Here is a 24,224-nt window from a genome sequence, read left to right on the forward strand (position 1 = left end):
GTGGGGTAGATATCCCTGCAATAACAGAGGAGGGCTTAGGCAATATATGCGCATGTGCAAATACAACCAGACCCTTATGTGCCCACATATTGATGAACATGCCATTCCACATGTACACTGCCAGGGCAAACACACATCCACAAATGTATAGGTTATTCTGTGTGCACTCATCTTTGCATTAGACCATACTCAAGGCCATGGAATACAGCTTACGTTGCCAACATTAAAATTAATCAGTGTCATAAATGCCTGCACTAAGTATAAATACATAAATGCAGTGTGTAAAAACCAAAAATGTATAGAATGTGTAAAAAAAAAAAAAAAACATGAGACAAAAAGAAGTTTTTACTGAATTTATTACAGAATGTTTAAGGGATCACCTCTGCTAATTTGCAATAAGCATTAAGAAACAAAACAATCTCTTAAGTTGTGGAGAAAGCACACAAAAACAGAGGGGGAGGAAAAAAACTCACAGTACATGAGAAATGTTGCTTCTTAAAAAGCTTAGTTGAAATCAAAGTAATTGAGAATGAAAAGTATTGTCTCTTGACAAAAATTGTTCTATTTAAGGTTTTTTTTTTCGGTCTACTATAAAACCAAAATAACAACTGACTGCTACATAAACATAAGATGAATGTAAGTGTTCCTAAAATTTTTCAGTTAGACTGGCACCTCCCTCACTTGGCTGTAGCCAACGGCACATTATCAGCTTGCTGTACTGTTTATAACGTTGTAAAATATGTGACGAAACTATGTTTAATAATTACCGGTCATACTAATTAAGGCCAAAGCCAGCATTTATTGCTCGGTTCTACCAATTCATACAACTACCGAGTGCTGGTATTTTAGGGGAATCGGATACTACTTGTACTGTCTGCTGCCAGGTAACGGCTATAGAATTCTCATGTGCAGTGATGGTTATTTACCCTTTTCCGGTTGAGGCGGTCCTACTGCGTATTCTTGTGCATCTTGTCTACTCCTACATAAAATTACAGAGAAATTATGCAATTTGTCTATTAAATTAAAAATCATTCATCACACATGTTCACGTACAGTGTAATAAAAATTATAATTCTCCGCAGTTTTGGGAGTTTGGGATAACTAAACCCCCCTTGGTTCACTTTTACATACAGGCATATTAGAGAACACCCTCTTACCCAGAGTTTTCGAGTGACCTCTACTGCAGTTGAAAATACTTGGGAGCGGAGGTTGAATCCATTGATTTTTTTGACGATGTTACACATCTCTGTAAGGCTGTGGTGACAGTTTTAGCAAAAAAACTCTTTATTTTGTGCACAATAATCGTAAGAAGGGCTTATGTGCTCCTCGCCGCTTGATCTCCGAGTCGGGGTGCTCTGTGTTGTTGGGGTAGAGTCCGTTTTAGCTGCACTGCATCAACATGGTGAGTATGACAGCAATCACTTTTAACGGAATGGTTTAACTCATTTTTCATACTTCATTGGTGTAATATCAGTTGGATAGATTGGTTTCATTTAGATATTCACTGTATATGTTTCGGCCCATTTATATTTACAGCGTAATTGTTATTGTGAATAGAGGATAATGTTAGCCTAGCTTGTAAGCCACGACAGGTGTTGGGAGCCGGCGTTTTTTTTTTTTATTGATTTGTGCTTCCTATCGATAGGTGCCACTAAGCCGTTTTATGTTAACAATGGGGTTATATATAAGCTTGGAGTGCTGTTGATTTGTTCTACAGTAGCATATTTATGGCGGCACATCAACAGAGTACATTAGTGATGCTTGTTAGCTTGCATTAGCCTAAATTGAACATTGACTGCTTGGCACAGAAATGGTCGTTTTTAATGCAAATGAAGTCAATTTACAGTGTTTCTACCTTTACCAGGATAGAGACTTTAAAATATTTACTCTAACCAGCGTGAACCGAACTTATTTGCCACTGAGGTGACAGCACGACACACTTGGAGGAAGTCAAGGTGTGCCCTCTCAAATGACCTGCTTAGTTTGAACCTAAGATGCCCTCAGGTGAGCTGTGAGGATTATTCAGTGCAAAGGCTCCTTTGGTTTAAAGTATTCGTTGGCATGCTACTTTGTTAATTGTCTCAGCTTAGCCTGATCATTTGGCATAATCGTTATTGTTGGAATTGTTTCCATTCACCATTGACACTGATATCACACACACTAGCTTAGAGTTTAGCGACAGCATACCACACTATTGATATGGGCCTGTTTTTGGCTTCAGGCCACATGCAAAAGAAGGGTTTGGTAAATTGGAGGATCCGATTTATTGTACTTTTCCATTAAAAAAAACTGAATAGATAAAATAGAATGAACAGATGTGGACAATTCATTCTCCATCGCATCAACATGATATTTCAGTGTTTTGTCAAATAGGATTTCATCATCACAACAGCCTTAAGTACTTCTAATAATTTCAGTGGCTTGCATCGGGAACTCTGATAGACATTATTTCATTATTGATTATTAGATGAGAATTATGTCTAGTATTTTGTAGAAAGCTGCTGCTGTAAATTTTGAAGGAAATGGACGGATGTGAAATGCAGCGTGCTCTGCGTTCACATTTGACGGTTAATTTACATTGCTTGTTACGAACAAGCAATCTACATTTAATCCCTGATGGTGTAAACTATGCTATCAAACCCACTCGTTTTCTCCAACAAAAGTTCTATCGCTTGCAAAATGTACAATCATTCCTATCCATCGATGTTTACAAAGATAAAAGACAACAGTCCAAGCCTTTTCTCCTCTCGCCTTAACGGCTGTAATTCTCTCTTTGTAAGAATTAGTCAGCTCTGCCTCGTTTGCAAATGGTTCTAAATTCTGCTGTGAGCCTCCTTACTTGTACCAAGAAGATCAATCTCTATAAACAAATGTATGTTTGAGTATGTAAAATCTGTTGGCAAGAGACAATATTTTAGAACTGCATGATTTCTTCTGTGTGTAGTCCCTGTAGTTCAAGTAGTGTTGGCGATTGTTGTCACAAAGACACGCCTGACACAACGTTGTGGCTGCTGTTTGCAAGTTTGCTTGTGAGGATTCTTTTTGTTTGTGTCCTTGTTTGTTCACAGAGTTTCCCTTATTTGTCTCTGTTTCATTCAAGTCATGCTTTAAGATATTTTAGTCTTTTTGTTGTTGTTTCAAATCTGCCTAAAAGTCAACTGACTTGACCAAATTCCAGTTCAACATTATCAACTAATAGTGATTAACAGCGAGGAAATTTTACAGGAACGGGGAGTTGAAATTATACAACAATAAGACACTTTAGAAAATGGCATAAATCCTTTGGCAATAAATGGCACATTGGTACACTTGTGTATTTATTTATTAATTTTTTTCAAGCAGGCCACATAATAAAGGTAAGATATGACCATGTCTATGTTATTGCAGTACTATCATGGATGATATATTACAATACTAGGGGCAGGAAAAGGGGGAAAAAAAACTTAAACTATATACAATAAAGCATAGCAAGTATAACCTCCTGGATGTCTTAAAGTGTAATACTACTGTGTACACCAATTATCCATCCATTTTCTAAACTTTCTTAATCCAATTCAGGGTGGCGAGGGGACTCAAACCTATCGCAGCTGTCATTGAGTGAGAGGCGGGATACACCCTGAATTGGTCACCAGTCCATCACGGGGTCACTGCTGGGACAAACACAGCAAACACAAACCCTAACCCCAAACAACCATGCGCACTTACACTCACTCTTAGGGTCAATTTAGCGTGACCAATTAAGCTAACATGCATGTTTTTGGACAGTGTGAGGAAGCCAGAGTATCCAGAGAGAGAGGCAGGTCATGTATGCATGGGGAGAACATGCAAACTCCAGACAGAAAGGCCCCAGCTGGGAGTTGAACCTGGAACTCTCTTGCTGTGAGGCAACGGTGCTAACCGCGACTCCACCTTGCAAACCTGTTCACAGTCAGTCATAACATTATGACCACCATTTGGCCTGTATTGTGTGGATTTTCTGGCCCCTCAGGGGGTGGACAGAAAACATCCTGAGGGTTTCCCGGAGAGTCTGGTACCAGAATAGGGCTGGGCGATAAAACGATAACGATAGTCTTCAAGGAATAACTTTTCCTCAATAGAGATATAAAACACCGGTTTTAAAATTGCTGCATTGGCTCCCAGTGTGTTTTAGGGTTGATTTTAAGGTCCTTTTATTGGTTTATAAATGTCTTAGGGGTCTTGGACCTTCTTATCTATCAGAATTGCTTTTACCATATGAACCCTCGCGCACCCTGAGATCCTCCGGCACTGGCCTTTTAATAATACCCAAAGCTAGAACACGGACTTACGGTGAGGCATCTTTTCAGCACTATGGCCCCCGTCTATGGAATAGCCTGCCGGAGGACCTGAGGGCCGCAGAGAGTGTTGATATTTTTAAAAACAGGCTCAAGACCCACCTATTTAACTTGGCTTTTAACTAATGTCGTATTTATACATTAATTTAATATTTTAGTCATTTATATTTTTAGCCCTTTTATTATTTTATTCTTTTTACTTTTTACGACAGAGTTCATTTTAGCTATTTCCTATTATTATTTTATTTTATCTATTTATTTATTTAATGTTCTTAGCTTTTGTAGTTTTATGTTCTTATTCCATATTCCCAGTGTTTCCTCGGTGGGGGCCGTCTGTGCTCGGGGCTGTGATCGACTCTGGCTGGGATGTCTCTGACTCGTGGTGGGCATTGGCTTGGCCAGGTGGGGGGTCTGCGGCAGTGCTCCACTGCTGTGGGCCCCTCGCTAGCCTATTAGCTTGGTGTGCGCCCCAGCACAGATGGCCTCCTGTGATGGTGTTTCCTGACCTGGCTCCTCTGTATTCAGCCACACGTTTCTAAGTTTATTTTATTTTATTTATTTATGTATGTATGTATATATGTGTGTGTATATGTATATGTATATGTATATATATATATATATATATATATATATATGTATATGTGTGTATATATATATATATATATATATATATATATACTCATACATATGTGTGTGTGTGTGTGTCTGTTTGTGTGTATGTGCTAGGGTGGGGTGGGGTGGGGATGGGGGCTGCTTTTAGACATGTATAGCACTTTGTGCTACATTTTTTATGTATAAAAAGTGCTTTATAAATAAAGTTTGATTTGATATGAAACATGGTCGATATACTTTTCGATAGATTACATTCGTTCCATCTTTCAACAGATAATACGCATGGCCAATGACAACGAGAGTTGCGCCACGCTGAACCAATCACGTGGCTGTAATAGAGCCATGCCAGCAGCTAGTCGTGGCTCGTTTGTTTGTGCTGCTGCAGCTGTATAAAAAAAAAAAGAAAATGAGTGCTCCCTTGGAAGAAACGACGGAAGACGCAGCCCAAGGCGTAAGGGATGACATTATTGCTAAGAAGGGCCCGAAAAGTTTGGTGGTGTGGAGGTATTTTTGTTTTTTGAAGTCCGACACGAAACAGAGTAGTGTGCACTGCAAATTATGTCGAGCACGTTTTCCGACAAAGACAGGGAATACCACTAATGTTTTTCATCACCTGAAGCAGCACGTTTGAGCACGGAGAATGCAAACTCCGTAACAAGCGCTAATCTCCCCCCAATAACAACACCAGCAGCAACAGAGTCTGCTTTATCCAGCACCATGCCGTATGACAACAAATTTAAGAGACATTGTGATATTACAAAATGCTGTAGCTTATTGTATTGCAAAAGACATGCTACCAATAAGCACAGTGGAAAATAAGGTGTTTAAGTGGATGCTAAAAGTTATGGAAATTTTGTAGATTGGGATTTCCCCCCACAGATGCCATCACCCATCTGATTGGTATTCGGGCAGTTTGGAAGTTCAGTGAACACCTCAGATCCTTTGTTGTGTTTTTCGAGCCATTCCTAAACTGTTTTTGTTGGATCTGCTGTGTAAGGCTGCTACAGTAAAGGGTTGCTGATGCCCTATGGACAGGATTTTGACTGGTTTACAATAGTGTTTAGGTAGGTGTTAAAATAACATCCATGTGAATTACAGGAAGATGAAAGTTTTCCCAGCAGAACATTGTGCTGTAACAAGATGATTAGTGTTACTACCTTTATCAGTGGTTTAATGTTGTGGCTGATCGGTCTAATTATTTGTCCCATTTTGATGTACAGAATGGCCAATAACTTCAGCTGCAATACATATATTATAAAACTGTAATCAAACACTTCCAATACCAGTTCAGCAGTATCCAGCCAATGGAAGATTAGATAAACCCAAGACTAGTCGAGATAGATTGAACTTGGAAACTGTTGGTCAATACAGGTTTCACTGTTACACATTTAGTTTCATCAGTAAAATAGGAGTGAGGTATTTGAACACTTATGGATGGTCGTTATCACTGCAGCTCCCACTTCCCACCCCCTGCAGATTTCATTTGGTTGTTTTGTGGAGGGGGTCAAGCGGACTGGGCAAGATAAGGGAATCCATGCTGGCTCAATATCCCCCAGGCCTGAGATCCATGCCGGTTCCCCGCAGGGAATGGTCAGCATCCGCCAAAGTAAGGCTGTGTGCTTTTGACCTATATAGCATGACCATCACTCTGATGGAGAAATGTCTTGAGTCCGAGAGGTTGTGTTTGGTCACGCGTCACATCTGAGTGAGTATAATTGCCAAATAAATGGCACCCACTCTCCCCTGTGTGACTTCAGAAGAGGTATTGACTTGAGCTTTTGGAGCTTACCTCATGCTGGGTGACGCTGGGGATCCCTAAGACCAATCCGAAATCTAGGTCTAGTGTGCAGGTCTGTGTGGCATTTTTCATTAAGATAAATGTCCTCTTGTTATTCAGCCTTACATTGGAAGCAAACTGTGTGATATTACTTTTGTATTTTCACATAGATGTTGTTTTTAAATATTCAATATGCTGTTTGTCATTGCAGTAATTAAGTTTAGTGCAAGTTTCTGACATTTTGCAGTCTAAAGAACAGAAACGTACTGTTAAAGTTTCAAAAGGCACTACTGGGACGGTGATTCTTGCCACCACACATCAGGCCAAGGGAAATTAGCATTTCAAAGTAAATTTTCAGGATTTATCCGGTCCATTGAGTAGATCTTATTTAAGACAAGAACATTTGTCTATATTGTACGCATCACCTTGGGAAAACGGTAAAGGCAAGAGGATTCACGCAATGCTTCTCAAGATGAATTGGCAAGTGTAGTTCCAGTGGTGCTTGCGCAGAGCTGGCCAATGCAGACATAAGACTGTTGTTGGAGAAGAGGAACATATATATGCTGAAGTGTGCGCAAGAACAGATGTCAACAGCTCCTACCTGAAGCCAGCTCACAGATATCAGCCTACAGTGAGTGGATAAAAGCACCGCTTGATGGGAATGATTCCGGGCTCTTAAGCCTAAGTGAATATTGATCTAAGGGTGCCGGGTTAAGTCTTTGGATAACTACCACAAGAGCTCTGGCCTGTGGCCACACAGACATTTTAAGAAATGTTGCAGTCAATGTTTTTGAGAAAAATTTTCATTGGACTACTACTTTTATTCAGAATACAGCAATTTTGCACTTTGAAATGTTAAATTCAGATTCAGTTTACTGTTCCTCGCATATGGATGTGAGATAGTAATTTTTATTTGAATGGTTTACTTTGCAATCATCAGCAACTCACCACTGTTGCCGGATTCAGGTTTGGTTTTTTTGATATGTTGTAATAATACAGAAGCAATGAACTCCCTGACCTTGTTAATAAGACTTCAGAAAATGTGCCCAACCATGATTGTGCTATTGGTTGTTACTGGTTGCTACTAGGGTATCGATGATCATATTATAGTTGGTGTTTTACATGGTACAAATGGACTTTTATACCCCGTTCAAAACCATTCAAAGAACATTATGGCACTAGTATTTCTCTTCGACCTATCCCCATTTCCTTGGTGTGCTGATGTTTGTTCTGAATATTGCGGAATAGAAGATAAGATCATGGAAATGCTGAGATCATGAATGCAGTGGCCATGCAAAGGTTGCAACGGAGAACAATCAGAAAGGTCACAATAATTCCCTTTTCGTTGCTTTAATTCTTGCGCTTCTCGTCATTTTCACACACACACACACACACACACACACGGAGTCCTGAGTTGTTCCAGACATGTTCTGGACTGGAGGCATGTGAGAATGCAAATGTTGCTCCGGATTTATTGTGGAATTTTTCCACCGAGTTCCCAGGGAAAATCTCCGGAACATCAGCGGGTTTGACTGCGTGCAAATATTCCAGAGCATTTGCAGAGCAAGTGAGCATCTATGTGTGTGCTGGTATGCTGGTAACGGTTGTTCCTTCATTCCTTTTCTTTTAGATGACCCATATGCTGTTGTTTATTTATTTTATTTTATTTTTTACAATTGCATGCAGAATTGACATCAACACAACAACGAGCCTCATCTGCCATCATTAACTCGTAAATAAAACGAGCGATTTCTACGCCTAATTTCTGCAAATTTCGTCCTGCCTCTGGCGCGCTCCAGACAGCTGAACACACACCCCCCCCCATTTCCAGCTGTAAGCCATGCGCTCTGCTGTGAAAACAGCCACTCTTAGAAAAAAGGTCCCGGTCCAAGGTCCAAATTGTCCTGCACTTTCTCCTGAAAAATCTCCAGTGGTCATTACTAAAGGCAGTTTTGAATTTTTTTTTTTTTTTTTTTTTTCCAATAATGTTGATTGATTATTCATTAATTGATTTATTTAATTTTGCCATTCTCCAGTTGAAGAGTATGATAATGACGGTTTCAAATTCTCAAGTGAATCAAAGAAGACGTGATCGGTGTAACGGTGGTCAGCAGGTCCTGAATCCGTCAGTCACCTCGGATCTTTCAGCCACTTTGGGCTCCTGGGTTCAACTGGGTGCACTTTGGGTTGTGGAGCTGAATTTTTGTACAACTTTCAACAAAATAAATACATTAAGGCAAAGTACGTTACTTCATCTGTGCAACAAATGGCAAACTGACTTGTTATATTGTCAGAAACACTGGGGGGAAAATGACTTTGTATTGATTAGCCAATGCATAATCATGGTTTGATGTGTGTGTTGTTACCCTATGTAGCTTAACCCAATTAAGCATCATGTCAAGTAATCAGTAGTCGCTGTTGGCCGGAGCAAGAGTTTCTGTCTGCGTCTGCAGGACCAGCAGAAAGAACTTTATGAAACACTTGCAGTTAAGACATGATTCATACTGGTTTGTCACGGCATGTGTAATTACAGCTTGAAAGCGATTATTAATTCTGTCCTTTTTCCACAGGGTGTGATCGGTGTGCAGCTGGTGGTTACCATGGTAATGGCCAGTGTAATTCAGAAAATTGTACCTCATTACTCCTTTGCAAGATGGCTACTCTGCAGTGGCAGGTAATGTAGATTCTTTATAAGGTAGTTGCTCTAAACGATCGCCTCGGGTCACCGACCCCCTGAGATGTTTTATTTCAAAGAGTCGACAACAGAAAGGATCAAACTGTGATAACAGAATTAAAAAGGGCTCAGATAAGAGAAGAGTTAAACGAGTTTATTAGAGTATACAGCAAAAACCTTAAGGCATGAAAATATTGGATTGACCCAAGAGAACGGAGCCTGAATATGATTCTCCTGACTCGCGTATTTAGGGTCATATATGTTTTTCGGTAAACATCCTCTTGGTACATGTTGAATAAATAATAATTCTTACTTTTTAAAACTTTTTTTTACCCTTAAGCTAGAGTTGCCTGAGATTTTTATTTTGTAATTGCTTTCAGTAAAGTAGTACTTTGTGGTGAATGCCTATACAAGGGGGGAGAGACAGCAGTGGACAGAATAATTATGTATTATATCTGTTAGCGTTTAGCATCTTGTATGAATTTAAAGTTTGTCTTTGTAATTATGTAATTGCAGCAAATCTAGCTTCAGTCTGTCAGTTTTTCCCATGTCCACAGCTTGAAAATATCTCCTTCTACTACTTTACTTTTCTACCCTTTCTTCTTTTATGTCTGAGTCTGACTCCGCATCTTTTTTTTTCTCCATGCTCTCAGTCTGCGGTGGTATCAGCACCCTACGGAAGATGAGTTGAGAAGCTTAGTGGGGAAACAAAAAGGACAGAAGCGGAAAGACAGGTAGGTTGGAAAGGCAGAGGGGGCTATCTTTTGGTTGGTTGGGAAACACAGAGGAACACAGAGGGTATGAAGACGGTCCCTTCATCTTAGTGGAAAAAAGATGCGAGGCAAAGGTCTGAGGTGGATGGAACCCTAAAGCCCCGTACACACACGTCGCTGCTATTTACTCGCTACTCGCTCACTCGCCTACTCGCCACTCGCTTTGGTGCTCACGTGTGATGGTGTGTAGAAGTTGGGTGGCCACTGTTTGGAGAACACTGGGGGAACGTCACCTGTCAATAATCTGTATTCTGCATTTTAATTGGCTACTCGCTTTTACTCGCGTCGCTCGAAGTTGAAATATATGTTCATCTCGGAATCCGCCCACATCGCATCGCTTGTACTCTCCTCGCCTCCTCGCCTCGCGTGAACACATAGACATTCTATTGACTTCACTCGCTGAGCGAGTAAATAGCAGCGACGTGTGTGTACGGGGCTTAAGGCCTGTCAACGGATAGAAAATGTATGGGGCTCATTTAAGGCCCATTTTCAAGTATGTTTTTGTTGTTTTGGAAAGCTGGACCTGCTTTTTGGGACCGTTACTATTTAGACTTTCTTTTAGGGGATGACAGTTAAAAGGACTGCGGTCATTCTTAGATAAAAGTTACCGCATACAACAGCATTGTATGTTGAAAGTGCTGTGAGGTCAGGATTCTTTCTTTTTTTTTTTTATCAGAACTGTTTTGGAACTGAGACTACAAGCCCTTTTTTTGTGCTTGTAGGTGAAAGTTGAACTTGGACATTTAGTACCACTTCCTTTGTGCTTCCCCTTTAAATCTGAATTCAAATTAAAGTAACATCTGAAAGTTAATCCTTACAGTTCCACATGGTGTCTCCTAACTTGAGGCAGTTTTTTGCTGAAGTCCTTTCTCTAACCCTGTATGAGGCAGGTCGAGTTTCTCTCGCGCCACATGCTCAGTAATCCTTTGAAGAAAAAGATGGACCCTCTGTCCTTTTGCTAGCTCATGCCATGCAACTCCAGTCCCTTTGTTAACCGACTGACTCCATCGGTCAGAGTTGGGAGCTAAGCCTCTTTTTTTGCCTGTCAGGTGTCTCGGAGATGAAATCTGTCCAGCGCATGTTTGGTTCAAGAGTCTTGCAGTGGCATTGTCCTTCTGAATCCAGCACACACGCAGGGCTGAACAAAGTCCAGAATTGAGGAGGCCCACCAGACAGTCCTTCAACCCTTAAGAATAGCTCTCCATTCACCTGCTGTTAGTGTTGCCCCCTTTGTTCTCAAATATTCTTGTGGTATTGGTAACAAAGGTAATTAGGCTCACTCTTACTATTATAGTTTTCTACCAGAGCTGCATTGAACAACAGGCGTTAGCCCATGAATTTCCACTTTTACTGTCTTAGCAGCAGGAAAACTGCTCTCAAGCTGAGACCACCACCTTACCTTTCAAGTCTACCACCAGAATTAGCTACTATTACCAAAAATGCCTTTCACTCGCCTAGATTGGAGTTTTATTGCTTGTCTTTTTACACGGGTTTGAAAAATGTTCAAGGTGTCAAAATCACATGTGCTTTTTTTTGGTTTGTTTCGCTGACCTTTGTTTTTTTTTATTTTTTTTTTGCTTCTCTGTATCCTTCTAGGAAGTACAATGGTCATATAGACAATAAGCCACTAACGGTCCCAAAGGATATAGACTTACAGCTGGAGACGAAATACATCACAGAAGTCGACACATTAGGTATAAAACTAAAGCCATGTCCTATAAAGAGATGGCTTTATAAGACATGTTCTCTTTAATGTTTCTACATGCATACAGTGGACTGTATAATTGAGTATTCTGATTTAATCATATTCCTTCTGCCTCCAGCATTGCACTACTTCCCTGAGTTCCAGTGGCTGGTAGATTTCACAGTAGCAGCAACTGCAGTCTATCTGATAACGGAGCTTTACTACAGTGTTGCTCAGCCCTCGGGAGAGATGAACATCAGTGTGGTGTGGTGCCTACTAGTACTCGCCTTTGTCATGTATCCTGACATCAGTCACTCTTTGCATCTTGGATGCCCTTTTTATTTCTCACTCAGTCTCACTCCTCACTGTTCTGTTGTAAACTAGTCTTTAAATTGGTGACATGGTCATGTTGTATGTGTGTGCGAGCTGAAGTTTCTACCATACAAACGTGTTTTTTGTTGAGGCCCCTGTGTACTTAGACATTTCAAATATTTCTATCCTATAAGGTCTATATTCCATTAGTTAAGTTTTCATCTATAACGGAGATTAGATCATTACAACTTGTGTGCATGTGGCTGTAGTGGTGAGAAACTGTAAAAGGACACATACCAGCCCTTACCATAGCCTTTTTTTTTTTTTTTTTCTCCTCCCGATATCTTGCAGTGCTGAATGATATGCATTATCCTCGCCTCTGACCAAAGGGATCAATCTTGCCAGTGGTCCTGCTTGTACGTAGCTCACCACCATCAGATGGTGTCATTTCCTGCCTGTGTTGCAGACTGGAAGCCCAATTTTCACAGCCCTTCTCACTGATATGCTTGAGGAAAAGGACAGGCTGGGGAACTGATGAAATGGGACTATGAAGATGAGGGATCTGTTGGACCAATATATGTGTTGATGGGATGGTTGATTTCAGTTGAAGTATTTCAGCTTTGATGGTATGTTGAAGACTCTTGCTTTGTAGACCAGCTCTAACGCAGTTAAGCTTTTACGCCTAACACTCCAACACTGGGGTTCCTCGAGTATTTGCATTTAAGTTTTACTAGTTTTACTTTGACTAGATATCCTTCCCTTTGGTCAATATAGAGGTCAACTCAGTGGTGTATCCATTGTAGGTCACTACATGACAGCTTAAGTATCACCATTTTTCTTTCAGCCACATGCAGACATGTAAGCGTTTACACAGCTGTGGAAAAAAAAAAAAACTCCACTAACTTTAATATTATTTTTGAATTGGACTGATCTGGAGGGAATGGCAGGCTAGCCCCTGAAACCGAAAGATCACTGGTGTGCAGAGCGGGTGACATTCTTTTATGATCAGTGGCATGCATTGGTGACGAGGACCAAATGTTCCTTACCCACACATGCTTTAAAAGGGCTGAGAGTTCACACAAACAGGTTTGCTTCTTTAAAGTTGAAAAGTCATTTTGTGTGGTTGTATTTTATTCATTTATTTTTTTTCTCTGGTTTATCTTGAATTTGCAATATGCATTGTAATGTTTCTCCTGAAATACACTTTGCTAGGCCAGTGTGCCTTGAGATGTGTTCTTCCTTAACTCTGTCCCTTCAGTAAGACCCTTTTTTCTATAACGGCCCACTACTTTAAGCTGGAGGAAGGAGGCGAACGCTCACTCTGCATTACCTTTGCTTTCTTTTTTTTTGTCAAAGCCATGGCCATTCTCATCATCACTGAAAACTACCTGGAGTTTGGTCTGGAGACAGGTCAGTGCCCCATACACCCTCTGTCAAATGACCCCGATGTAACCCCCACATTTATTGCTTTTTCTTGAACCGAGTGAGTCACTGTTGACTATTTCTTCATTTATAGGCTTTGCAAACTTTTCTGACAGTGCTCAACAGTTTCTGGAGCATCAGGGCTTAGAGTCGCAGTAAGTACAACATTTGTTAATTTACTTACACCTGACATGGCTGCAATAGCTGCGGCAAGGAGCAGGCGTTGTCAAGAGCATAGGGCAGGTGTTGGAGTTTTCTACACATATTATAACTTGTATGTCTATATCCAAGCCACATTTCTGATTGGACCTTGTACACCTTGGCGTATGTAGCAGTTTTCTTTGTTAATCAACATTGGCCATTGGCCAGGTCATTTTGGAGTAAAAGGGCGAAGGATCACTATATATTGTTCCAAAATAACCATTGGGCGCACACAAAAAGTCAAGCTGAAGTTTCAGACCATGGCAGCTTATCCACTTTTGCACAATCTAGTTATTTTCCAGAATAACACCCCTTCTCAGAAAATAAGGAATGGAGGCTATTCTCTTTAATTTCAACACGTTCGGCTTGATTTTTATGTCCATGGTCCTGAATCGGGGGACAAAAAAACCCCCCAAAAAACGAGTGAATGTTTTGATTTAATCTAGTTTTACTTTTCTGTATCAGTTGTTTTGTTTTTTAAATCAGTGAGTGAATGATAAATCTGTTTGTCCTCTATTCCCAGCCTTTACATTTTAAGAACGCCACAACTGACATCCCACTGCACGTCTTTAACATTGTGTATGTTTTCACAGGAATGATTTGGGCAAATAGGCAAATAGGTGGGCTAGGTCGTGCCTAAAATCATGGATATTCATTTTTATTTTATTCTGAGGCAGGCAGCTCAAGTGTTGGAGAAGTCTTATCAGGTTATCCACAGCTTCATCAGGTCTGCTTATTGTCACCTCACGTCTTTTAGTCGATTGCGTTGGTTACAGTTGAAAAGATGGCCAGTCTCAGACCCTTGCAATTTCATGTAATTGATTTAATAGATATTTTCCTATGTCTTTTCTCTTTCACAGGGGTCCCATATCTAAACTCACCTTCAAGCTGATCCTGGCCCTGCTCTGCTCTCTGATTGGAGCTTTTTTAACTTTTCCTGGTCTGCGACTGGCCCAGATGCACCTAGATGCCCTCAACCTTACCACAACCAAAATTACGCAGTGAGTTTGCTGCATTGGCTGAAACATTTGATTTCTTCTTTCCCCTTTGTCAGATACATGAAATGGGCAGAAATCCTTGTTAAAAGGCAACATTTATGAACTTTAAAGATCGGTCGTGGGCTAGTGGACATGCAGGAGTTGCCTTATGTTTTCTTTTTGCTTGCTTGGCAATGCATTATAACTGCTTTTGTAGCCCTTTTTCAAGACTGCTTTCAGTGTATGGCTTTACTCAAACACTTACTAGTTTTCTCTGGCACTTTAAGTTAAACCATTAAGTTCAGAGCAAATCTGAGTGCACGCCATGAAATGTCTCTGAAATGACGATGATTTAAAGCGTTACCTTCTTCAAAAGACTGTATTATTTTCAAGTTTAAGTATGGGTCATTTGATCTTGTGTGTGATCCAATGCAAGCGTGGTAGTTGTCATCGTGAATTGGCACCCTAAGAAGCATCTCCGTACAACAAAAGCAAGTACGCCCATGACCACTGCAACAACAACATTTATTCATGTGATTTCCATTTAAAGCTTTACTTGTATTAGCAAAAAGAGAGAGAGAGAGAGAGAATGGTTTCATGATAACAGTAAGCATTAAAGTGATGGTTCGGAGTAGATTCACCCTAGGGTCATTGGAACCGTGACATCCAGCCAAGTAGCCCACCCGAAGTTTTTCCAATCTTGGCTGAACATCAGCTGAGTTACTGAGTTATCCCGAATAGCTTAGTACAAGCGCTAACGGACCCTGGCAGTATCTCCAAAATTACCACACTAAAATCACATGCCATGACACCAAACTTCTACAGTAGTACAAATATGGTCTGTACTCACAAAACGATGCATTTGGAAGTTTGAAAATAGTCCAGGAGTTTATTATTATCAACACAAGCCTGATAGCTTTTCTGCTGCTAAAGCTGCGTCGACGTTACTTCCTTGATCTGGGAGCTTCAAAGTAAGATGAGGGTTGATCTACTACTGTAGACAACAAAGCAAGGCTGCTCAATTTCTCCATTAATAAAATAAATTCACAACTCTACAACATAAAAATTCATAAAAAAAATCATGTAGAATATAGCATATACTTTGTGGGAGGGGAAAAAGCCTCTATCCTTGCTGATGCTATTTTAATTAAATAGTTGCTAGGTTACACATTGCAGAATGACAGAGGTGGGTGGAAGTGACGTTGACGCAGCTTTAGCAGCAGAGAGGTCCATTAACCCTTGTACTAAACTATTCGGGATAACTCAGTAACTCGGCTGATGTTCAGCCAAGATCGGAAAAACTTCGGGTGGGCTACTTGGCTGGATGTCACGGTTCAAATGACCCTAGGGTGAATCTACTACAAACCATCACTTTAAGTAATCAGTAAGCATTGAGCATACCCATCTTTTCAGTTGTGTAGTGAAATTGTTATATTCTAAACATGGGGGGGGGGGGGTTAAGACGAGGACCTGGACTTGTATGTCCTCATTTGTTGAATCCAGTATCTTGAAAATACTCTTAAAGGGGAAGTTTTTTTTTTTTTTTAAAACCTGGACCTTATTTCGGTCATAAAATACGTTCATCTACTTACCAATAACAGTTTGGTGAAAGTCGGCGTCCTTCGGAAGATTTTTAGATCACTCGAGATCGGCGTATAGCCATATAACGGGAGAGAACAGTGCATTGACAATACAGCCTCTAAATAAGGCATTATCTGTCTTTATTTCACCAATACTTTAAGACCAATGAATGAATGAACGCTTACTGTTGCACTATTAGTTCAGAGCTGCCGTGTGGTTGTTATTGGGGGCTATCGGGGGGCTTATCGGGGGCTTTCTACACACGCATCTGGTGGGATGACGTCATCGACGAGCGCCGCTGCAGCACAGCTTATTTACTCCGTGCTCGGCTAACTTCACACAGTTTGCTTCGGCTACTTTTGTTCAACATGGCAGAATATTTGTCAGATTTTGACGACGTGGATGACGACTTTAAATGAGCTGCGCTCGCCGATGGCGTCATCCCACTAGACGTGTCTCTAGAAAGCCCCCCAATAACAACAACATGGCAGCTCTGAGCTAATAGTGCAACAGTACGCGTTCATTCATTCATTCGTCTTAAAGTATTGGTGAAATAAAGTCAGATAATGCCTTATTTAGAGGCTGTATTGTCGATGCCCTGTTCTCTCCCGTTATATGGATATACACGGATCTCGATTAATGTAAATAGCGTCCGAACTGTTATCGGTGAGTAGATGTACGTATTTTATGAGAGAAATAAGGTCCAGGTTTAAAAAAAAAAAAAAAGTTTTTCGGTTTTTGTCAGATACTGAATAATGTGCAAGTCATTACAGATAAATTGGTGAGTTGCCAAGTGAAATACTGTATGTATGATACAGATTGTACACCTTTCTAGACGTTAAAAACGGCTCTCCAGTATCGGATTGTCCTGTCTTGGACTATCAGGACTCAAAGTATACTGTAGTGGTACTTTACTATACTGGATGTGTCTGATACAAGAGAAGACCTTGTGAGTCAGATGACAACTTTTTCGGTTGGGTCAGATTTCTATTTCAGAACTCACTGGGCGGTATAAAGTTGCAGAGCAACTTTGGCATAGCTTTTGCTTCAAAATGGCTCCAAAATGGCCTCCTCTTTCGCCCCCTCCCCATACGTTTCACAAGTTTACATCTTCAGACCTTAGTACATGGAGGGATTATGTACGTAACATTCCAAATGTGTGCCTTGGTTACATTGTCAGCCCTCTGACAGAAAGTTGTAGAAATTGTATGGGCCAATGTTATCTTCGAGATAAAGAAGGTAAGAAATGTACGATTTCAGCAAGACGGACAGTTTTTCATTATATACCGAGTCATGATGTTTCATGATGACTCTGACAAATCTTTGGAGCAGTGGTTGCTCTTTTTATTCATTCATTTCGTTTTTTAATTGTTTCTTAATCATTTTGTAGAACTCTGCTTCATATCAACTTCCTGTCCCCCCTCATTATGGTCCTGCTGTGGGTGAAGCCTATTACCAAGGACTACATAATGAACCCCACTTTGGGAAAGGAGAGTGTGCCTTTGTAAGTAAAAAAACAAATAAAAAAAAAACATCTTGTGCATACCTGGCTTCGACTTTTGCTCTAACATTTCTTATGATGAGTATTTAGTGTGTGACGTAGGTTGATGGATTAGAGCTGAAAGTATGATTAAAATGATCTTGCTTTACGTGCAATGTTCTTGAATTATTTAGAGTTTTAATAGTTATCGCCAATCAGCTGTTTGAAGGAAGTTAAGTCTTTGAATTGGGAATAGACATAAATTAACATTTAAAACGGCATCTAATGGAAAACATTTTGTATCCTGCATAATGGACTGGTGGTAAAACTATTGGGCATCCATTGTCATCATTTCTCTGACCATTACTAAACAGCCAAATGTGTAACAGACTATTCATCACAGCATAGAATAAAAGCTTAAACGTTTCAGTGTTTTCATAATGTTCATTTTCCATTTTTAGTATTTGAAATGAAATGGAATAAAACATGTTTTAAAAGATGAATAAATTACTGCAATAAGCAAAAGTTTGGTTACTACCATGACCTGTAGAACACTTGTATAGCTAGTTAATGAAGAGCATTTTGTTTCTTTGTTGAGAGATTTTCACCCATTTCTCCTGTAAGGGGCTTCTAATTCTGCGAGCAACCTTCATCTGATGCCACTTTAAGTAACGTTTGCGTTGGAATTCCAAGAAATTTCATCCGGTTGTCAAAGACCCCCTCTGTGCCGTCTTCAGCTCTGTAGAGTAAAATGTTTCCCAATGCTGTTTGCTGCAACGCGAAACCCAAAATCTCATCAGTTCACCCGTGGGCTTCACGGTCCAACAGGTGCTCTTTTCATTGAAATCGTACACTGTTTTTCCTTTTTAATCCAAAACATTGGCCAAAAGTTCTATTTCAGTTTCTTCAGTCCACGAGGCCTGTCTGCAGAACTCGTCGGCCTTGTTAAGATTTTCATTTGCAAGCCTCTGATGCTGAACTTTGTAGCGAGGAGGAAGAAAAAGGTTTTCTCTGAGGACTCTTCCATAAAAAGTCACATTTGTGCAAGATAGTCTACAGAGCAGAACACGTGACCACTGCCTCAGAGACCTAATATGTCCTGAGGGCCTTTTGCAGCCACATATCGCTTTATTTACCTTTTCTACAACTCCCTCAACTTTATCTCCAACAGCTGCCATTTCATAGTTGCATAACAAACTGGGCACTTGCTACCTGTTAAAGCCTTGAAACCTCCAAACCCGTTTTCAAAGTATTATTTATTGGAGTCAGAGCATACTCGTGGAACAATATTTGAGATGTATGAAATTTTGTATAATTTGACTGCTTCTAATAATGAACCACAGCCCCATTAAGGCTGACTAAGGCCTTATTAGCAATTTAATCAGTGGTGGAAACCTTGGTAGGAATTATCTGGCCCACATTCTTGCATGTTGCATGTATGTATGTATGTATGCATGCATTTTGCATGTAAAACTGTGCAAGACAAAAGTATTTACTAATCATGCTTCATAAGAATGTTTAACTTCGAGCCTTTTTTGACAGTTTATCTCCTACAAACATTATCATTCCCAGTAACACTATTTCTGCTCAGTGGACCCAATGTATTCTTAAACCTGATGTTGCTATCTAACAGGCTAACTTGCCGCTCAAACAAGTGGAGATGGACTGTATTTTCCCTCTGAGAAAATTAAAGTCATCGTCCTTTTGATGTTGGAAAATTGTTGGAAAAAAAAAAAACTTAACAATGAAACCCCAGTTAAGAGAAGGATGTTTACAGTGGTGCTTTGAGATAAGAAATCTATTCATTTAGTAGATAAAGCATTGTCTTCTTGAGTTGAATTAAATTGTAAACAAGTTTAGACTTACCAGAGAAAAAGCTCTTTATTTTATCTTTTATCTCATTATTCTTTCTATGATAGCATTTTTCATTTTTTGGGGGGGATTTTGTCCCACGTCTTACTTCCTTTGCTGTTCACACTGACTGCAGTACCATCAAGGTCAAACCTGATTAAGTTTAATTTCATGTTACAGTACCCCCCTTTTCACCTTTTTATACTTCAATTTCACCCTCTCTTACTTTTCCCCTGAGTTGTTTATGGCTCTTTCCCTCTCATCGTGTTTCCTTCTCCGTCTCCTTTTTGTCTCTGCATTCCATCTTGAAGACACATAGATGTTGTCTTGCGCTTGCAGAGAAATCTGTCATCTTTCTCACGTCTGCTCTCCTCCTCCTTTCTTTCTATTAATGCCAGGATGACTGAGCAGACGTATGATACTCTGCGGTTATGGGTCATCATACTGATGTGTACGCTCCGGCTCGCCATGATGAGGCATCACCTGCAGGCCTACCTCAACTTGGCACAGAAGGGTGTGGATCAGATGAAGAAGGAAGCAGGACGGATTAGTACTGTGGACCTGCAGAAGATGGTGTGTAGATTTTTGTAATGTTGATCTCCTTCATACCCTCTTAGTCTGTAATCAGTTTGCATTTTGGGGTTTTTCATCTTAAGCGAATTTTTTTTCAAGTAGCTGCAAAATAAAATGCTGTTTTATGCAGTTTCTTCGTGCTGTGCTGTTATGTGATTATAAATGATGGGTTCATCGTGGTAAGAAGTAAGTGGCATGAATTCTTCTGGCAGAACTGCGAAGAGAAGGGTGCTATTAGCTTATCTAAACTTAAAAGCACCAGTCAAGCCTCAAATAAAGAAAAGCAAACCAAGGATAAACGGACGTGATGTAAAGCTCGGTAACGAGCTTGAGACTAATGTTGCAGCCAGGTGCTGTTAGAAGAGTTCTGGTAACAGCCATGTGTGCATTCATCAGCATCGTTTATTCACTGAACCCGTTTCCATTGCGCTCAGTCACATTTAAGGTATTTTCTGCGTTGGATTGCTGTTAAAAATGTAAACGATGACCTTAAAGGGATAGTTTGCCTCTTTTGACATGAAGCTGTATGACATCCCATACTAGCAGTATCATTTATGAACATTGACTTACCCCCTGCTGCGTCCTGTGTAGACCGTGCAGACCGAAGTGCACACCGATGTCATACAGCTTCATGTCAAAAGAGGCGAACTGTCCCTTTAATTTAAGCAGAACCTGTTTAATTGCTCAAGTTTTTTTTGTATGAACTTGAAAAAATCTGGTGATCCCTCGTTTCTATTCATGTGGACGCCAGTTTTGCGTTTTTTGGTAAACATTTGGCCCTTTTGTGATGCTACTTTTCTCTCCGATCTTGCCTAGGTCGCACGTGTTTTTTACTACTTATGTGTAATCGCACTACAGTATGTGGCACCCCTGGTGATGCTGCTGCATACGACTTTGCTGCTAAAAATCTTAGGTGAGTCAGTGCTCAGTGTTTTGTTTTTTTTCTTCTACTTGTAACAATCTCTCGCTGCCTTTCAGAATATCAAGCCATTTGCTTCCCTGCTTCATTTATAACAGGTGGTCACTCCTGGTGGGTCTATCCTGAAGAAGACCTGCCATGCACCCATGAAATGGACTCTGACTCTCTGATGGGGGCAGAACCAATAGCAACCCCAACACCAGCTTCAGTGGTAGAAACAGGAGCCCGGGCATCGGTGGCCCAACTTTCAATGGCTCTGGGGGGCCTGCAGACTGTTTTTAGCCCCTTACTTTTCCGGGGTCTCTTCTCCTTCTTCACTTGGTGGATAGCAGCCTGCCTCTTTTCCACCTCCCTCTTTGGTCTCTTTTACCATCAGTATCTCATGGCAGCATAGCGTCGGCAATCCAGCTGTGGCATCCAGACCCCATAGTGCTACCGTCTGTTTCAGCCTGCTCAGAAAGGACTGAGTGGGGGCAACAGAGGCCCACTGCTGACTCTGCTCCACAATTCCTTCTTCCCTGTCCCTGACCGCCTCACAATGACTGATCATATCATCAGAGCTCCTGGTTTAACTCCCAGTGCTTCCTCCACAGATGACTGTGAACTCTTATTGTTGTTTTTATTTTTATTGCCATTACTTTTGGTTTTAAAACGTATTAAGAGGCTGTGAGATAAGAGGACTATAAATCAGTCATCAGTGAATTGGTTCAGTAATGAAAAAATAAATATGATCCAGATTTCTGTAGAAAATCTGACATGTATACAAATACCTGGCATCCTGATTACAATTCATTTTTTTTTTACATGTTTAAATGTGGTCTGGCAGTTCTGCCATATTTATGAAAGCCAGTTGGGGGAGTTTTTTTTTTTCTTCAGTTGTGTGCATTGTGTAACAGACTACATTCAGTGAGTTTAATCCACTTACACCTCTAGACTTGCGGCATCTTTAACGTTAGAAAACCTTAAATGCAGTTTCTTTACAGCTTCACAGGAGTCCAACTCAAACTGTTGTCCTCCCATCTTTTTCAGTGGATGCTTGCTCACCACTTATCCACTTCTGGAAGTAAGGAGCACGGCTGACGTACAGTCATGTCACCATCTACATCCCAGCTTGTATCGCAGTCTGTGATGGTACTTATTTTCCTCAGTGATGCTTTGTAAAGAGGCTGCATTCAGGTCACAGAATATCACTGAAGCTATCTTAGCTGACCACATGTCCGTATGAAATAACCCCAACAGTTTTTCCCTTCTATTTTTATTTATTTTTTTTTAATGTTGGGGAACTTGGAAAATTGCCATATTTGGTGGGTCCTATGTTTGTCTCTTGCTGAAGACTTTAAAATATGTGTTTTATAAACAACAGAACTAGTTTCTTTTTCATATGTCTCACAGAAGTGTCTAACAGTCTTAAAATTGTTTTATGGACCAGTGAGTGAGTGTTTATGGGAGGAGGGAGAGGTGATATCCTGCAGATATTCCCAACATGGGTTGTTGGGAATGCTGTAATCTAACAAGGATTGAAGTGTGGACGAGGAGAGGAGCAAGAGGAGATCTTTTTACTGACGTGAAGACATCTCGTTGACTTGAGGTTTGTTTGAATTTGTCTAACTGAGCTTACCGTAGTTGAAAAATCTGTGTTTCGAAAGGAAAGGCGATCCAACAAATTTGGAATGTGCAACTTTCGTTTTAACCGTGCTGGTTTTAGCTGAGCCATTTTAGTAGCCATTTGAGAATTCCATGCTGTTTTGAGCAGCAAATGCGACTCAAAGGGAGGACAGCACGTAGGGCTCAGTCAGGGTAGGTGCTCGTGTCTGTCTGCATGTGTCTGTACTGTAGGTCAGATGTAATCTGAAAGGGCATTGTGAACAAGAGGAGATGGTGTCAACTGCTGTTGATGAAATACCGCATTTGTTATGTTTTGAAGCGTTTTTTTTTTTTCTTTTCTTTCCCAAACAGATCAAATTGTGCATTTGTACAAGTTTTTATTTTTTAAATGGTGCCAAGTAACTCCCCCAAGAGCCCCCAAGAGGCCCCCCCCCCAGTCTCAGTAGCTGTAGGCTTTTATGTCGGCTCATGTTTGAAACTGTACTGCAATTATGCTGCCTTTGGTTTGCTGTAAATCCACGTTGGTACAGAGGGAAGCACTCGTTTTAGTTCACGGAAGGACATGAAGGATTTCCTGATTCTTTGTATACTGTAATTCTTTTGTTGGGTAAATGTACGCACAAACAGTCATTGTGCTGATGACACACTGGCCAACGTGATTGTCCAGTCTTATCAGGAATGTAGGGTAAATGGTGCCGGGCTTATTACAAACTACACAGTTTGTGCTTCTCTGGCCTGGTTTTTTCATCATTGCGCTTATTGTATGAAAAAGCTGGGATTTAGAAATTCCACTTCTGAATTTTGTACGCAACACAAAGTCCAGCAGCACCATATCATCATTTCTAAGCTCCTGATGTGGAGAGTCTTAGCTTTAGTTTGTCTGTTTGAAATGATGGGGAATATGCACATTATGAATGTAAAAAATCCTGCCTGATTTTTCTAGCTTGTTTTCATGAAAATGATTTGTACGGTGAATTGATTTAACTCCCTCCTACCTGCTATTCTCAAACTCTTGGCTTCTCTCATGTTTTTTTTGTTTTTTTTAATCTGCCTCTCGAAACAAAATCTAATTTGTCCTAATGACTTTGATTTTTAAATGCATTGATTTATCTTGGGTTTTTGTATTTATTTCTTGTGTTGAGTCTTGTAAACATTTCTAATTTTAACATCAAACCTTTTATTTTTTGTTGTTGGCGTGCACGGTGGCTAAAATCATTTAAAAATAAAAAATGTGCTCGACAAATCCGTTACACATTAACTTTTCTTTATGACGTGGTCCAGATAGTTAAGACAAAGCTGGAACACTTTCAGAGTTGGTAGGCCTAATTAGACTTTGATATCTTCAGTTTGTTACCACTGAAAGTGTTTATTACTTTTTGTCAGGTTCACAAAATGAATTACACACATTGTTGTTCTTTCATGTATTTATTTCTGCCTCAGATTTTGTCTTAAATAAATTATGTTCTTTGC

The 24,224-nt window shown here is 40.3% G+C and overlaps 1 protein-coding gene across 2 annotated transcripts; it reads left to right on the forward strand.

Moving 5' to 3' along the window:
* The first annotated feature begins 1,175 nt into the window (after positions 1–1,175).
* On the forward strand, positions 1,176–24,224 carry tmem161b (transmembrane protein 161B). Of its 2 annotated transcripts, XM_075468775.1 has the most exons (12): positions 1,176–1,402; positions 9,273–9,376; positions 10,030–10,110; positions 11,746–11,843; positions 11,973–12,129; positions 13,404–13,555; positions 13,662–13,722; positions 14,629–14,769; positions 17,717–17,830; positions 20,056–20,230; positions 21,047–21,143; positions 21,248–24,224. In XM_075468775.1, exons 1-12 carry the CDS (start codon positions 1,400–1,402, stop codon positions 21,541–21,543), a joined length of 1,479 nt encoding a protein of 492 aa, XP_075324890.1. In that variant the 5' UTR covers positions 1,176–1,399; the 3' UTR covers positions 21,544–24,224. The 2 variants fall into 2 exon arrangements, with proteins under 2 accessions (XP_075324890.1, XP_075324891.1); XM_075468776.1 differs by lacking the exon at positions 17,717–17,830.

The sequence above is a fragment of the Odontesthes bonariensis genome, chromosome 6 (genome assembly GCF_027942865.1).
Source record: "Odontesthes bonariensis isolate fOdoBon6 chromosome 6, fOdoBon6.hap1, whole genome shotgun sequence".
NCBI lineage: Eukaryota > Metazoa > Chordata > Actinopteri > Atheriniformes > Atherinopsidae > Odontesthes > Odontesthes bonariensis.